General features: G+C 39.9%; 1 protein-coding gene across 6 annotated transcripts in view; it reads left to right on the top strand.

The window, feature by feature from the left end:
- The window catches only part of syt2a (synaptotagmin IIa), a 109,595-nt gene that overhangs the window by 73,559 nt on the left and 20,327 nt on the right, over positions 1 to 15,709 (top strand). For 4 of the 6 annotated variants that reach the window (XM_079802953.1, XM_079802951.1, XM_079802950.1 and 1 more), the window contains exon 2: positions 14,045 to 14,266. In XM_079802953.1, the coding sequence (XP_079659079.1) occupies positions 14,071 to 14,266 (196 nt within the window). In that variant the 5' untranslated portion in view covers positions 14,045 to 14,070. Of the gene's footprint in view, positions 1 to 14,044; positions 14,267 to 15,151; positions 15,647 to 15,709 lie in introns of those variants that run through there. The other 2 variants (XM_079802954.1, XM_079802955.1) reach the window with 2 other exon arrangements.

Below are 15,709 nucleotides of genomic sequence, written 5' to 3'. Positions count from 1 at the left end.
CTAGTTTCGGTTCAGCCAAACATTTGGCAGGACATCCAGCTTTTGTGTTGCCAGAAGTGTTCTGCTATCACGAATAAGTTTACCTCAGTTTGATTTAGACCATTTACATAAAAGAGGACTTGCAGTGATCATTTGATTTATTTGTAATAGTTGTATCATAATTTGTTTTTTATTTACTTATGCATTTTTGTTAACAACAATATAGCAGTGAATCTCACATAAAAGAAAAGTCACCAAAAGTCAGAAAAGAACAAAAGGAAAAAAGAGAAATTATATTTTGCATTAATAAAATCAAACCTGTGACCATAAAGATTTACTTTGGCATTGTAGCAATATTTATCCTTTTTTTCCATTAAGCATATTCCCACCCTTTCAATTGATCATATATATTCCAGATTATTTATTTCCCATTATCCACAGTTGTGATTCTCATTAGATTCTCATTACTGTAATACGGATATACACTCACCTAAAGGATTATTAGGAACACCATACTAATACTGTGTTTGACCCCCTTTCGTCTTCAGAACTGCCTTAATTCTACGTGGCATTGATTCAACAATACTTCGTTGTAACGAGTGGTTATTTCAGTCTAAGTTGCTCTTCTATCAGCTTGAATCAGTCGGCCCATTCTCCTCTGACCTCTAGCATCAACAAGGCATTTTCACCCACAGGACTGCCGCATACTGGATGTTTTTCCCTTTTCATACCATTCTTTGTAAACCCTAGAAATGGTTGTGTGTGAAAATCCCAGTAACTGAGTAGATTGTGAAATACTCAGACCGGCCCGTCTGGCACCAACAACCATGCCACGCCAAAAAAAAAATTAAATCACCTTTCTTTCCCATTCTGACATTCAGTTTGGAGTTCAGGAGATTGTCTTGACCAGGACCACACCCCTAAATGCATTGAAGCAACTGCCATGTGATTGGTTGATTAGATAATTGCATTAATGAGAAATTGAACAGGTGTTCCTAATAATCCTTTAGGTGAGTGTATAGTAAAGCTTACATTTACATTTAAAAAATGTTGTGCATTGCTTTTGTTTTATAATAAGAATTATTTTTTTCTCTCTCTCATTACAGTAATGAGAATGGGGAAGGGGGTGAAATGGGTTTAATTATCGTGAAATTAAAGTCACTGTGCAAAATAAAATGTTAATGGGCTTCATTTTCAAAGTATAATTTAATTCATTCTTTGTTCTCTTTCTTTTTGACATGTTCTCAAAAATATGATGGTTTCCCTCAAAGACTTTATGAAGTCGATATGCAAACTTCAATGACATAAAATGGATCATCGTAGCATCTTTAAGAAGCAATAACACATGTACAGTGCAAATTGTTGATGTGTGGATTCTTGCATAGAGAATTTCCTCCCACACTGAACAAGAGAAGTTTGGCAGATGCCCTGAAGCAATTATCATTATGGAATTCAGCATTCATATCTAGACGCATCTACAAAGGTTTGATTTGGTCTGCCAAAAGAGTCCTTTGGAGCAAGTCCATTTCTGCTTCTTCTGTTCCTAGATCACTCATCCTGATCCAGTTTATTTGTGCTTGCTAAAACTTTGAGTAAGTCAAATGTTTCATAGTCAGTGAGCTTGTTGGCAAACGAAATGGACAAAATAGACGTCCATTCTGCTGATTACATCTGATTATTCCTAGACATTATATTCACACAAAGCAGACTGCTTTATCTGAGCCAGACTTCTATTGTATTTGTATCTGTTTATTTGTTCCGTTGTATTTACAATATGTGCTCTGGCAGTCGCACAGATAAAACAGCAGGAGTATCTCAGAGAGCTGTAAAATCAGTGCGAGTGCAGTGAAGATAATGGGTCCCATAAAAAGCAAAGTGTCTCTTGTCCTCTGAGTGTTTGCAGTCACCCCAGAGAAAAGACACGGACACAAGCTTCTCGCACATCTCTATCTCCCTCAATACAAACAGGGGGATAGATCTCAATCTCACTGAGTCCAGTGATCATATCTCCATATTAAACACACACAAGACACTCTAGAAAAAAAGGCAAGGGGAGGAAATGGCAAACACACATGGCATCACATTTTCATTATGGTCTGAGTTAGACAATGAGTTTATTATTTCAACCTTAGATTTTCTCTAATAATCTAAATAACTTTCATTGGAATTGCATGAGCATTGCAGTTTTGCCATTATGAGTCTAAAATGTGGTGTATTTGAAGGTGTTGAGGGCGGCCTTCCCAGTTGAGGCCCCTTCACACCAAGAACGATAACTATAACGATAATGATAACTATTAACTACATTAGCATCCACACCAAATGCACAGTATCATTCTGTTTATTATAAGTGCATGCTGCAGTTTGTCGTTTGCCAGTTTAAATGTTCAAGCGCTTTAAAGCAGGATGGATTCTGATATGCTGACAATGTTTTTATTGTTCATCAGCTGGACAAAAAATGTTCTGAAAGGGATTCCAACAATATTGTTTTTTTTTTGCTGTTATTGTTATAGTTGTGGGGTTGGACTCTGGTGTTTTTTAAAAAACTTTATAGTTATCATTATAGTTTTCGTCTAGGTGTGGACAGGCTTTTACAGTTTCTGGAGATGATAAATGATAGTGGTGTGACGATACACTTGGCTCACGAGATGAAACAATACACGATATTGGGTTCACGAGAACAAGATGAGAGAATATTTTAACACTATTTTTAAGAAATCTTCAATGATTTAATAAATTACTGGGGGGAAAAAACTGAATGTGTCATGCTGGTGGTTCATTTTCATGTTTCCATGTCTTTTATTTTGAAGTTTAGTCATAGTCATGTGTCCTGTCATGTGATTACCTTGCACTCATGTGATCTTTCCCTTTGTTTTTTTTGTCTTATGTGTCATGTTTTGATTGGTTCCTTTGTTTCATGTGTCATGATTTTATTGTAATGTTCTTCATTGTGTTCATTGCTTTCAGGTGTGTCATTATATACTTATTCTTATATAGCCCTCATGTTCCCATTAGTGTCTTTTGAAGTGCATACTGTTTTATGTGTGCTTTATGATTGACCCATTAATGTAACTTCTTCAATAATCCTTTCTTAGGGGGTCATGAACTGGCTTTTTTTATTTTTTCATATTGTTGTCTGAGGTCAACTTATGACGTTTGTGTGGTTTTTACATTCAAAAACATCATTATGAATAAATAATAGGTTATTTTCTACCCTGGTTTGAGCCTAGCTCCTGGAACGCTCTTTTTTATGGGTTTTTATGGGTCCGCATTGAAGACTTGGAAGTAAACACCACTGCTATGATTGGATAGCAGTTTTGCATATGATAATGAGCTTCGGCTCCCTTACACGTGAGGAATTGTTTTGAAAACTTCCAATGTGGAGAAACGGCAACCGGAATGATTGGGCCACAGGGCTCGCAAAATGTCTTTACAAACATTATCTCTCATCCACCCGTAATTAATTGGATTTGAATGTTAATTTTCATTACTTGGCCGGCCCGACCGGTGGATATAACCGTGAATGGTGCATAACTAACACACACACACATGCACGCGCACCCACAAGCCAAGTATACATGGATCAGCAAAAATTCACCTCAGACAAATCAGCTTGTTCAAAACTTTTTTGTATAAACGATTGTATTTCGTATTTTTTTAATCGCAGCACAATGAACCAATAACACCTCAAATACAAGGGATACTCCAGCCTGTGACAGCATGGTAGTATGTTTAGTTAGACACGTACATAATCAGTAGATATCCAATGTAACAATGCAATACTATCACATATAAAAACATATTTTTTCTCACATAATTGTGTGCATCATTCCTGTCAGATTCAGAAGGCACTGCATAGTTTTTTAATCTCATCCTGTCTGCAAATCCTGTCTCTTGTTTACAAATGAATGCACAGTGAAATGAAGCGAACAAATGCAATGTTTTCCCCACGTGAGCTGGATCTTCAGTAAAAATAAAGTTCAACCATGCATTCCTAATATTGGAATCTGAAGGAAGCTTATGGCATATTTGAAACATGCCATAAGCTTTATTGCTTGGAAGTTCGATCCGGTTTAGCTCCACATATGCCTATGTTATTTATCTATAACATGTCATGACATGCACGAGTCAGTGGGCGGGGCTACAGAATTAGGCATTCGTCTTCTTCGGTTAAGGCGGTGTTTCACTGAACTCTGATGTCACAGGGAAGCACATTCACAGATCCATCGTTTGCTGAGCCAGCTGTCAATAAAAGCTTTTCTTTGACTAACAAAGAACTTTTCAGCCCTGAAACGTACAGGATATTCTTATATTAAGATGACCTTTTATATATCAAAAGCTCAAGGGAAAGTTGATTTCTCAATTCATGACCCCTTTAATATCACAAAAACTGGGCTATACCACATCTTGATCACTTCAATAAGAATCTTGTATTAATCAGAGACACAAAACTGTACTCTGCTCTGATTGGCCTGATGGCTCAGTCTGTTGTGATTGGTCTACTCTGCTCTGATTGGTCAGATGGCCCGTGTCTGTTGTGATTGGTCTGCCACTTACAATGCTTGACGGAAGGTAAACGCCTATTAGCATAACTGAACTTTAGCTCAGGATGCTTCCTCAGTCCTCAGTGATTGTACACACTGTAAAGACAGAACTGATGATATTGATTTTATAATATCAATCCGATCGCGAGTCTGATGATGAAACATTGAAAAAACAAGTTATTCAACCCGAACCTCCATCACAAGGACGACTTGAGCAGGACGTTTCTCAGTGATACGCTACTCATTTTGACATACACTATGAGATGTTGAAACTGTAATTCCTCACCATCAGCATTAACAAGTGTGTGTCCATCAACAAACCCGTGTGTGTTTCTAATTTATTGCGGTGCACATGCAGGAACTGTATCAATATCAGCGCATACGTTAGCCGAGCACCAATGTGAATGACTGATGTAACATTAAAGTTTTTAAAAACAAATCTTGCTCCATCCTTTATCTTTACTCAAAGTAGTAAGAACGACAGACAACCTGCATTAATAGACACAGTTTTAGGTAATAGTGGCCCACAGCTGATTAGCAGAATTATTTCAGTAGGACAGTAATAACGTGAGTTAGCCGGAAGCTTACACAATATAAAACACAAAGCTACGTATTTTGAACACCCGGTAGAAAATATATACATCAATAAATATTCATAGTTACAGATTGTGATTCTGAGGAGCAAGCTGGTCCAAATAAACTGATACTGACCCATCTTTCAAGAGCAAGAGTTTTGCAAATCCCGTGTTAAACTGCATAGCTTTATTCCACTGTTTTTGTTTCAGTTTCATTCGTTCACTTTCACTTTCCAGTTGTGCACATTCACATGAGTGTTGATTCTATGGTCCCTGCTTGCAAAACAAAGTCCCTTTAACGATGCGATCACAGCTACATGCTCTGAGTAGCACTGTACCCGATAAGAGAGTTATTTTTCTGTCCACAAGAGTTAATAGACGATTAATACTGAGTGTTTGCTGGATGAGCAGGCTAATTGATTGGAACATTAATTCTGCTACATCAAAATATTTATTATTTACTATAATTAGATATAATTAATTATTCATATTTCCACTGAGCTAATTTGTTACACATGTGTCTTGGTCTCATTGGTTCCTTTATTTCATGTGTCATGTTCTCATTGGTTGTCATGGTCATGTGTTCCCCTGTATCATGTATTTAAGCCCTCATGTTTGCCTTGTCTAGTCGTCATGTATTGAAGCAAATTGCTGTTCCATGTTTCCATTCTCCAGGTCTGTTTAACATCAAGATCTTGTTCATGGTTTGGATTTTGTTTATAGTTTGTTCCATGTTTTGGGATTTGGGATTTTCACTGTAAATAAACTGCACTTGGGTTCGCTACACATATTCTGAGTATGAATTAGCCTATCATATGCAGTAAAAGACAGCACTGTAAAAGGTTTTGAGACACAAACTCAACTCTGTCATGCTGATATCGCAAGATCTCGTGGCACGAGATCTCGTCACACCCCTGATTAATTATATAAAGTAGTTTCTCCTGAGTTCTAACTGCTTAACTTCTCAAATAGCTACAATTTGTCTATCATTTACCATTTGGAGCATTTCCATAAAATTACTGTAATCCAGTTGAAATTACCTTGGGATCATTTAATAAGGCCAATTTCCTTAGAACTCAGGTCTCTTTTTTCCACCATGAATTAGTAATATTATATAATTGGACAGCTGTGGGCTCGTTGCAAGCTGTTCAAACAAGTGCATTATTTGTCAGTATTTGTTAAATCTTGAAACTGATCCAGGCTCTGAGTCCTGTGGTGAATTCGGAACCGCATACTACTCCTACTATTTATTTCATAGAAAGAAATTGTAAAAGTAGTAGGCTATGAGTAGTATACTAGTATGCGGTTCCGAATTCAGCAATTGTGTAAATATGTCAGATACAATTTAAATTCTTCTTGAAATCGATTCAGAGGCAGAGATATTGTTCTGATATTAGTCACTCAAACATCCACAATAGTTGAGAGCAGATGAGGTCTATTCTGATAGGATAGCAGAGAGCAGGCACTGATAATACAAAATAATAGAACTAGCAGCCAATACTTTAGCCTACATGTCATGTGAATAATTGTACATATTTTAGACCAAAGCAATTCAAAAATATTATTGAATTTGACACAATTTTTTGACAGTTGACGCACTGCAAAAAATTACTTGCACTGTAAAAAAGTTGTTTTAAGGTTTTAGTGTTTTAGTATTTATTTAATCCAGTGTTACTTGCTGTTTCTTTGTAATTATTTGTAAAATTTTGAGTGAAAATTGTTTCAAAATGAATCCTACACCATTTTTTTTTTAACCGTGTATCCTTTAAGCATTATAGAATAGAACCTAAATAATTAAATTGTCATTAGACTATATGTATTTTTGATTTTGAAAGATTTTGGGCCCTATCATACACCCGGAGCAATGCGACGCCTTGCAATGTTTTTTGCAAGTTTCAGCCTGACGCAGTTATAATTTTCAGGTCCAGCACCACGTAGTTTAAATATCAAATGCGCTCGTGCCCATCTGTTCGCCCATGGGCGTGCTGATCTAAAAAAGAGGTGTGTTCAGGCGCATTGTTGGCACGGTGCTATTTTCAGGCAACCGAAAACGCAGTATTTTTTGTTATTTAAAGGGCATGTTAGTAAAATGCACCTATAGACGGGTGCACAACGTGCGTACACTCTGCACTCTGCTCAGGGACATGCAGCAGCACACACATTTCTAAATATTAAAAATAAAAGGATTCCCCTCTGGCGAAGCGTTCAGTCTTTCCACTCGCAAATTCCGCCTTGTAAATAGTGGATTCGCCATGGTGTAAGCACAAGTGGCTTTTGAAGGGAATGGGAGATGAGACTGAGATTGGTTTATTGCACGTTGCGCCCAAAACACACCCATGAATCATTAAGAGACTAGGTACAACCCTTTCAGACCATGCGCCTGGCGCGCCAAACGTTTTTTCCATCGTTAAACTAGCAAAAATGGATTCGGATGCTCCCTAAGTGGACCTGCGCCATGCGCTTAGATCATTAAAATAGGGCCCATTAAGTTGCTTTCAGATAGTGTGTGAACTTTTTCTTGTTTTATGCTTCAATGTAAAAAAAGTTTATGTTTAAAAAAATAACTGCTTCTTAATGTATTAAAAAAAAATTGGATTCTATAACTGTTTATACACATGAGGCTTAAGTACGTAGCCTGTTTGTTTTTTTTTAAAGGGGTTTTTCTTCATTGTATTGACAATCTTTAGGGGAACCAATTAACGTCTGCTTGCGTGTGAACATCAGATGTTTTCATTAAGATTTGCAGATGCCGAAGTGTCATTAATCAAACTGCCGTTCTCGAGAGGCAGCTCTGACTCACGGTGGCGGTTTCTATCCTTCTTTGCATCTTTTCTTTTGTTAGCTCCTCCTGCAGTCTGTCTGTGGGCCACTTGACTTATGCAATGTCAGATTGCATAACTGCAGCATAGCGCGTTTTGCCAAACATTCTCAGTGCAGGAATGGGCCCTTGAATAATAAAACGGCTTATCCCATGAATTGTCAGCTTCATTAAATTATTCACGCAATGCAATAGGTACGGACAGGCTCTCCGCCACTGGAGCAGAGAATTGACGCTTGAGAAATGAGAAATCCTTTTTGTTTGCCTATATCTCTGTGTTTTTAATGAAATCAGAGGGCGAAGTCTCCTTTCATTATGTTTACCATTCCTTGTGGCGCGGATTGTTTCAGTTGAGTCATCTGGAACTTTGAAGCGAGAGTTTTATTATTTTGTTGGCAATTTATGCCTAAACTTACGCTTCCATCTGATATGTTCTATGTGACAGGATTAAAGTAAACACAGTTTAAACACTTTCGCACTCATACTCATTTTTATATACAATAAAATTTTATTTTATTTACCTCTGAGAGAAACTTGCTTCACTTCAAATGAAGCATTAGTAGAGAATTATACATGTTAGTAAGTCAATGCTTACTAATTGATTATTGGGCAAAAAAGTATAAATTGAAAGTTTTTTTTTCAATAAATTTCCATTTATAAAAAAATATAGTTCATGATATATTGTTGTTTGTCACACATTTTCTTAAAAATATAAGAAAGTCTATTTCCAAAAATGGAGTCCTTTGAAGTAACAAAAAAACAGGGCATAAAACTAGGCCACTTTTCATGTTTGTTAGCTGAATACATAATAATTATACACAGTACACACACATATATTATGTAAACACTAAGGGGTGTGACGAGATCTCGTGCCGCGTCACATTGAGTGTGTGTTATGAGTGTGTGTGTTAGGCTCATAGACTGTAAAAAAATATGGACGTAGTGTCTGTGACGTCACCCATAGGATTCTGAAGAGCAGTTTTGAAGCGTAAAGTAGGGTCGAGCTGGCCGTTGCCATCTTGGCAGCGCGTCACTCCCGGATAATAGAAAATGGGCAAAGAGGCGGGACGTGGGTGGAGCTGAGGTGACGTGATGACTAACCGACAGCAGATAAATGGCAATCCACCTGTCACTGAATGTGGCCACGCCCTTAATTATGCAAAACTTTAAGGCTTTATATAATGCAAACGAATGAGTTATAAAAAAATTCACCCCCTCACAGTTGTCATGAAGGGCAAAATTAGCCGTATAGACCAAGACCACCAGGCTGTAAACATGTCGTGAACCCAATCTCGCGTCTCATCTCGTGAGATAATTGTCTCGTCACACCCCTAGTAAACACAAACTTTTATTTTGGATTAATCGCAATTAATCGATTTGACAGCACTTTAATATATATAACTCAAACCCTTACTATCTTAATTTATTCAATCCTGTCCTACACTATTACTGATGACACCAACTTACTGACAGATAGCATATCATCTTTCACATTATTAGGCACATTTAAAAAATCAAGAGATCGTCTCAGGCTACGTATATAACCTATGTTCCCTGAGAACAGGGAACGAGACACTGCGTCCTAGGACACTTTGGGGAACGCCTCGGTGTGACTGGTGTCTGAAACTACTATCAAATCATGGCAATTCTATTGACCGTCGACAGCCCATGATGTCATCAACGTGCAACCCGGAAGTATATGAGGGTGCTTTGCAAACATGACTTTCACCTTATCGTCTGAAGGGACTGTTTAGTAGGCAGGCCCTGAAGCATGGCAAAGAGACGCAATGTTACATACGTAACCTGAGACGTTCCCTTTCGAAGGGAACTTGCACTACATCCTAGGACACTTTAGGGAACGTGGCTCTAGATGTGCCTAGTAGCCTACATCCATGAAGCTAGCTCTGAGGGGCGGGGTCAAGCGAACCAAACAGTCTCTTCTTGAAGCGAAAGACAGCCTAACCCTGCCCCACGACCACTGCTGCCTCTGCACCAACCTGCATTACTCACCTCATCCCAGAATGCAAAAAAGGGGGCGGGCCTTGGCCGAACGACTCTTACCATGAGTGCAGGCTGACATTAGGGATGCTAGAAAGCCTACATTCAGGTAGTGAAGGGCCAGAGGCGGCAATGCTTTAGCAAAGCTCCACCATCATCCCTAGTATAGCCTAGGCCAGCTACCGAGGCGGCCCTGGTGAGGGCCAGCCTGCAAGCTTAGATCTTTACCTGAGGCCCGGAGAAGCAACAGCCTCAAGAGAAAAACTCTCTCATGAGTGGAGTCACTCAGGAAAAACAATGTCAATGGCCCCATGGGCCAGACATAAGATCTAACTGAAGCTCCAGCGTAAGTCTCTAATTTACATATACTCTCCACTGCTTTTGATAGAGAGGAGACAAACTACTTTTCCCTGACGTGGCTAATAGCCCAAAAAGGCCTAAAAGCTGTTTAGAAGCTAAACCAAGCGGTGGCATCAAACCTACTTCTAGTCTGGGAGAACGCCTCACCACCTAGTACTGCGCTGCATACCAGTAGGTATAAGCGGTGGCCTCAAAACTACTCTCACACTGAGAGGAAGCCTAATCACTGTGCACAGCGGAAATGAGGGGTGGCCCAACCAGTGAATTCACCAAAGGAAAAGCCAACCCATACTCACTTACGAAGCCTATATAACTGGTGCTTCTATATAATCGTTCAAGCCACCTAACAGGGGAACTTCAGGGCCCTAATATTCCTTCCTCTTACATATATACACTTTTAAACACATAATCCCCTATAAAGGGAACGGAGGTCTGCAGAAATACATTTTCTGTTTTCTTTCTCTTTTTAAACTGAAAAAAAAGACCTACCAGCTCAACCTGCGGCGTGCAGAATGAAGACTCACCAATTCAGTTTTATAAACATGAGGTCTATCACCCTTACAGGCCTGAAAGGTCTTGGCACTGATCAAGCCAAGGCGGGCCGTAGAATATCGTTTCCATATTCTATCACGGGCCCAGCCCCAGGCCTGATGTAAGAAGCGCCTGGGGAAACGATGAAGAAGAAAGATGATGGTCAGGTTTTTAGTTCTCCCTCAGGGAGGAGACCCATCACCGATGCTGACTGCGTTTGTGATGAATCACCTCCCTCAATTCTTCCAGGAGTCTCGCCTCTTTTGCGACCTACTCCTCCTCTGAGGAGGAGCACGAGAGGCGACTCTGGCTCTCTGGCCCTGTCTCCAGCCCTCGGACTGTGACGGGCCAGGCCCTCCCGCCTGCCTGGGTGCGTACCTGGATCTCAGCAGGATTTAAACCCTGTTGAACACGCCTTCACCTCTCCAAACTTTCCCACCACCCAAAAGTTTGGAGGCCGAAAGAATCGAAGAATCAAGGAGAAAGCCCTTTTCTTTCTCCCCGATAACAGCCAAGTTCAACAACAGATGTCTCTCCGTGGCCACCATCGCCGCCATCGATCGACCGATTGTTTGGTGGCACGGAGAGCTAGATATGTGTTGTGGCGCCGCTCGACCACCGCATCAGGGGTCAAACCCACCCACTGATGGATATCCCTCAGCAGATCTGCCTGGTACGCTTGCAACACCGCCATGGTGTGCAAAGCAGCACCAGCCTGACCTGCTGCCATGTATGCCCTGCAATTTAAGTGAGACGTCATTTTAAAAGGCTTAGATGGCAGTGTTGGAGCTCTCACTGACGATGCCTACCCAGATGCAAGATCAATCCGTGGCATCAACACAAACCCATATTCCCCGATCCCCTTTAGATCAGCACAGTTAACCCGCTGATGTTGGTGAATATGGGCTGAATATGGGCTCCATGCCCTCTCAATCTCTGTGTTCAGATCGAGAAGGAAAGGAAGGCTCACTGGAGCTGGAGGATTATGGCCGGAGAGAAATCGATCATCAAGCCGACTGAGAGCGATCTCTCCCCTAACGCGCTGCCACAGCAGCTGCAGTCTGTCTGCGGCGCATTCCATTACCTCTAACAGCTCCGCATACATGGGGCAGAGTGGCTGAGAGGATTCAGAATCTATTTATTTTCTCATTTTCACCACCCTCACCAGCCATCCCTTGCTCATCCATAAGAGCCAGTGCTTAATTTGTAAAGTGGGAGGTCCCGGAGCGCAGAGGGGGGGTGGATCCGGCGACTCAAAACGCAGGTTGGAGGTAACGGAACAAAACATTTTTTACACTGCCTATAGCAGTGCTTCTCAATCTTTTTTCAATAACGTACCCCCTATCATTTTTTTTCTCAGCCAAGTTATTAAAAATCATTTGAGATAGAAATAAAAGTTATGACTATAGTGATATGCCCAGTCAGAATTATTAGATTTATTAAACAAATTAAAAACATTTGCAATAATAAACAATATCACTACCGATAACGAGCATCATATATAAATAAAATATAGGCCTATATTTTAAATATATATATATATATATGTATTCGGGTGACATTAATTTTTTTATCACTTTCATTAAATTTTGCTTTGTAGAAAAAGCCTTTCTTTGAAACGAATTTCGTTTTGTATAAATTGTATATTAATTTTAGTAAATGTTGCATTAACTAATTGCTTGTATTTAATAAATAAAAAGCAAATATAACAGACAATATAATAACCGTGAAATGGAGGCACCGGTGCGCCGCGTTCAGTTGCATTGCGCGTGAACTGCAGCGCATCTAATCATAAATAAATTAAACTCAGCATAGGCCTATGCATACATTAGCCATTAAATATATTTGTTGCATTGGATGGTATCCTTTCTACAACAGACCAGGGATTTCTCGCGGCTCGCATCAGAAGAGCATTGCGTCAATAGACCGCAAAACAAACAAGGCCGCCTATGTAGCCTATTCAAGGCAATTTTTATTTTTATTTCAGAACATGGACTGCACGGGTGCGAAATGTAAAAAAATACACTGCATGAATTGTTTTCACAAGCAGTTATTTTTCGGAATATTAAATTAACCAAGAAAAAAAAAGTAGAATATAGTATAGTATATATAGAATATATATATATATATATATTACTACATTTCATATAAAACTATATAGTAGGCTATTTTAATGATGCACAAATAATCAACACAAACACATCAGGTCGTTATCCTATTTATCCAGAACGGCCCATACAGCATCGATAGTGCCCTCGATCGGCCTCGATTCTGCTTCTTTCTCTACACCTCGTGTCCAGTGCATTTTTCTAACATCGATCTCAAGGCTCGACAACAAGCGCGAATAGCATGTGTCACTTTAAGTGCTTCACCTTTCGTCGTCCCTCTCCCCTCCCCTTCAAACAAAAAAATGTATGGAACTTTCATAGGGAATAAATACGCACACAACCAATAACATTGAACACTACACAAATAGTATTTTTTTTTTTTTTTTAAGACGATTAATTTGAATAGTGACATTTGAGGTGCCGGATTCAATAAAAAAGGTTACGGATCCAACATCGGAGGTGCCGGAACATGTTCCGGCGTGTTCCGGCTCAAATTAAGCCCTGATAAGAGCACTCGCTGCTGGGCCTCGTCAGAAGAGAGCCAGACAAGAACGGAGCATTCTCAAGGGAACACGCTCACAATTCGCACAGACAGCTCCCTCAAGAACTGACTGTGCATGCTCTTCTACCAGGCAGTAAACGCACAGCTCGTGTGTGTCCTCCGGTGTCAAATATCTAGGACACTTTTGGGTCAGCACACTTCTGAAAACACTGGCATTTCATATTGAATTTGTATTACCTTATTTCGAAGTGCTTCAGACAGAACAGTCCCCGAAGACGAAAAGATGAATGTTTGCAAGGTGCCCTTATATACTTCCGGGCGACACGTTGAGGACATCATAGACTGTCGCTGGTCAATAGGATTGCTGTGATTCGATAGTAGTTTCAGACACCTGTCACGCTGAGGCGTTCCCCAAAGCGTCCTAGGACCCAGTGCGAGTTCCCTTCGAAAAGGAACAGATAGTATATATCATATTACAAATCAACAGTAACTGTTTATCCTGACAACATTTGCATGTTTAGTGGAGTAAGTCGTTTCATTCAGCTTCTGATATAGAGGATGTCTGAGGTGTTCAGAGATTTAGAAACATATCATCACACTCGTTTCATCTTGACTTTCTTTTTCCCCATCAGGGTTTCTGTTGGTGTAGCCATCAAGCATGAAGTGGAATTTGTTAAAGAAGAAACCTGCAGCCATGGTGGCCCCCGAACCCACCGGCGCCAGCGTCCTGACGATGGCCCCTGTTGTTTCTACCCCTGCAGACAACTCCACCGAGAATCAGGGCCCAGTCAGCAAGAACGATGTCTTTGGTGACATCAAAAACAAGTTCCTCAATGAGATGGACAAGCTTCCACGTGAGTATATGACTATATGGGAAAGATTAACTAACAGCTTGCGCCAGCGCAAACCTTCTTTTGCTGTTAAAAAACTACTGTCAGGATTTACTAAAGTTCCCTTTCAGACGCAAAATGCCTGCAAAATTGTTTTCAAATTTGAGCGTCGTCAGTAGATCACGTGCTAGAACTACAATAACCATCATATTCATGCAGCGCACACAAAGCCTCCGCACGTGATTTCTCTCAACATGGGGACATCGAGAGCTGTCGATCTATAAATGGGAAAACAAAGTAACTTGCATTACATATTTGAATTTTTGAAGTACTAAAAAGTAGTTAATGTGTTACTTTACTAAAAGTAAAAGTAATCAGATTACGCAATTCATGTTACTTGTAATGTGTTATACCCAACACTCATACAAGTATACTACTAGATATTAGTATACTTACTACATTAAGTATACTTGGAAAATATATTTGAACTTTACCTAATAAAATAAATTTGAAGTTTACTTCTTTTTTTGAAGGGTTTTTAAATGCCTGCATCTTTGTATTAAAGGGTTAGTTCACCCAAAAATGAAAATTCTGTCATTAATTACTCACCCTCATGTCGTTGGACACCCGTAAGACCTCCGTTCATATTCGGAACACAAATGAAGATATTTTAGTTGAAAGCTGATGCTGAGAAAGGCTTCACACAGGCCTCCATTGGCATTCAGTACATTGACACTTCCAAGATCCATGAAAGGCACTTAAAACGTCGTTACAAAGTCTATCTCACCACAGTGGCTCTACAATAATCATACAATGCGACGACAATAGTTTTTGTGCGCAAAAAAAAATCAAAATAACACCTTTATCCAACTTGTTCTCGACTTCCGTGTGCGCCTCCACGACGCATGCGCGAGAATATGACGCAGATCCGGCGTTCGGACATATGACCCAGAAGCGATTTGTTTACGAGCAGAGGAAGACGCGCGTATCTCAGCTGTTGGATTCTACATTGATCGTGCTTTAGGTCTCGGCGTAGTGCTCAAAATGGGGTTAGAGTGTGCATTTCATGGAATCCCGAGCCCCGGCGCTACGTCATATTCTCGCGCATGCGTCGTGGAGACACACGCGGAAGGCAATAACAAGCTGGATAAAGGTGTTCTTTTGATTTTTTTTTGCGCACAAAAACTATTGTCGTCGCATTGTATGATTATTGTAGAGCCACTGTGGTGAGATAGACTTTGTAACGACGTTTTAAGTGCCTTTCATGGATCTTGGAAGTGTCAATGTACTGAATGCCAATGGAGGCCTGTGTGAAGCCTTTCTCAGCATCAGCTTTCAACTAAAATATCTTCATTTGTGTTCCGAATATGAACGGAGGTCTTACGGGTGTCCAACGACATGAGGGTGAGTAATTAATGACAGAATTTTCATTTTTGGGTGAACTAACCCTTTAAACTATGCACCCAC

This window comes from Gobio gobio (assembly GCF_949357685.1).
Source record: "Gobio gobio genome assembly, chromosome: 21".
Lineage (NCBI taxonomy): Eukaryota > Metazoa > Chordata > Actinopteri > Cypriniformes > Gobionidae > Gobio > Gobio gobio.
This window is presented reverse-complemented; position numbering and strand designations above follow the sequence as displayed.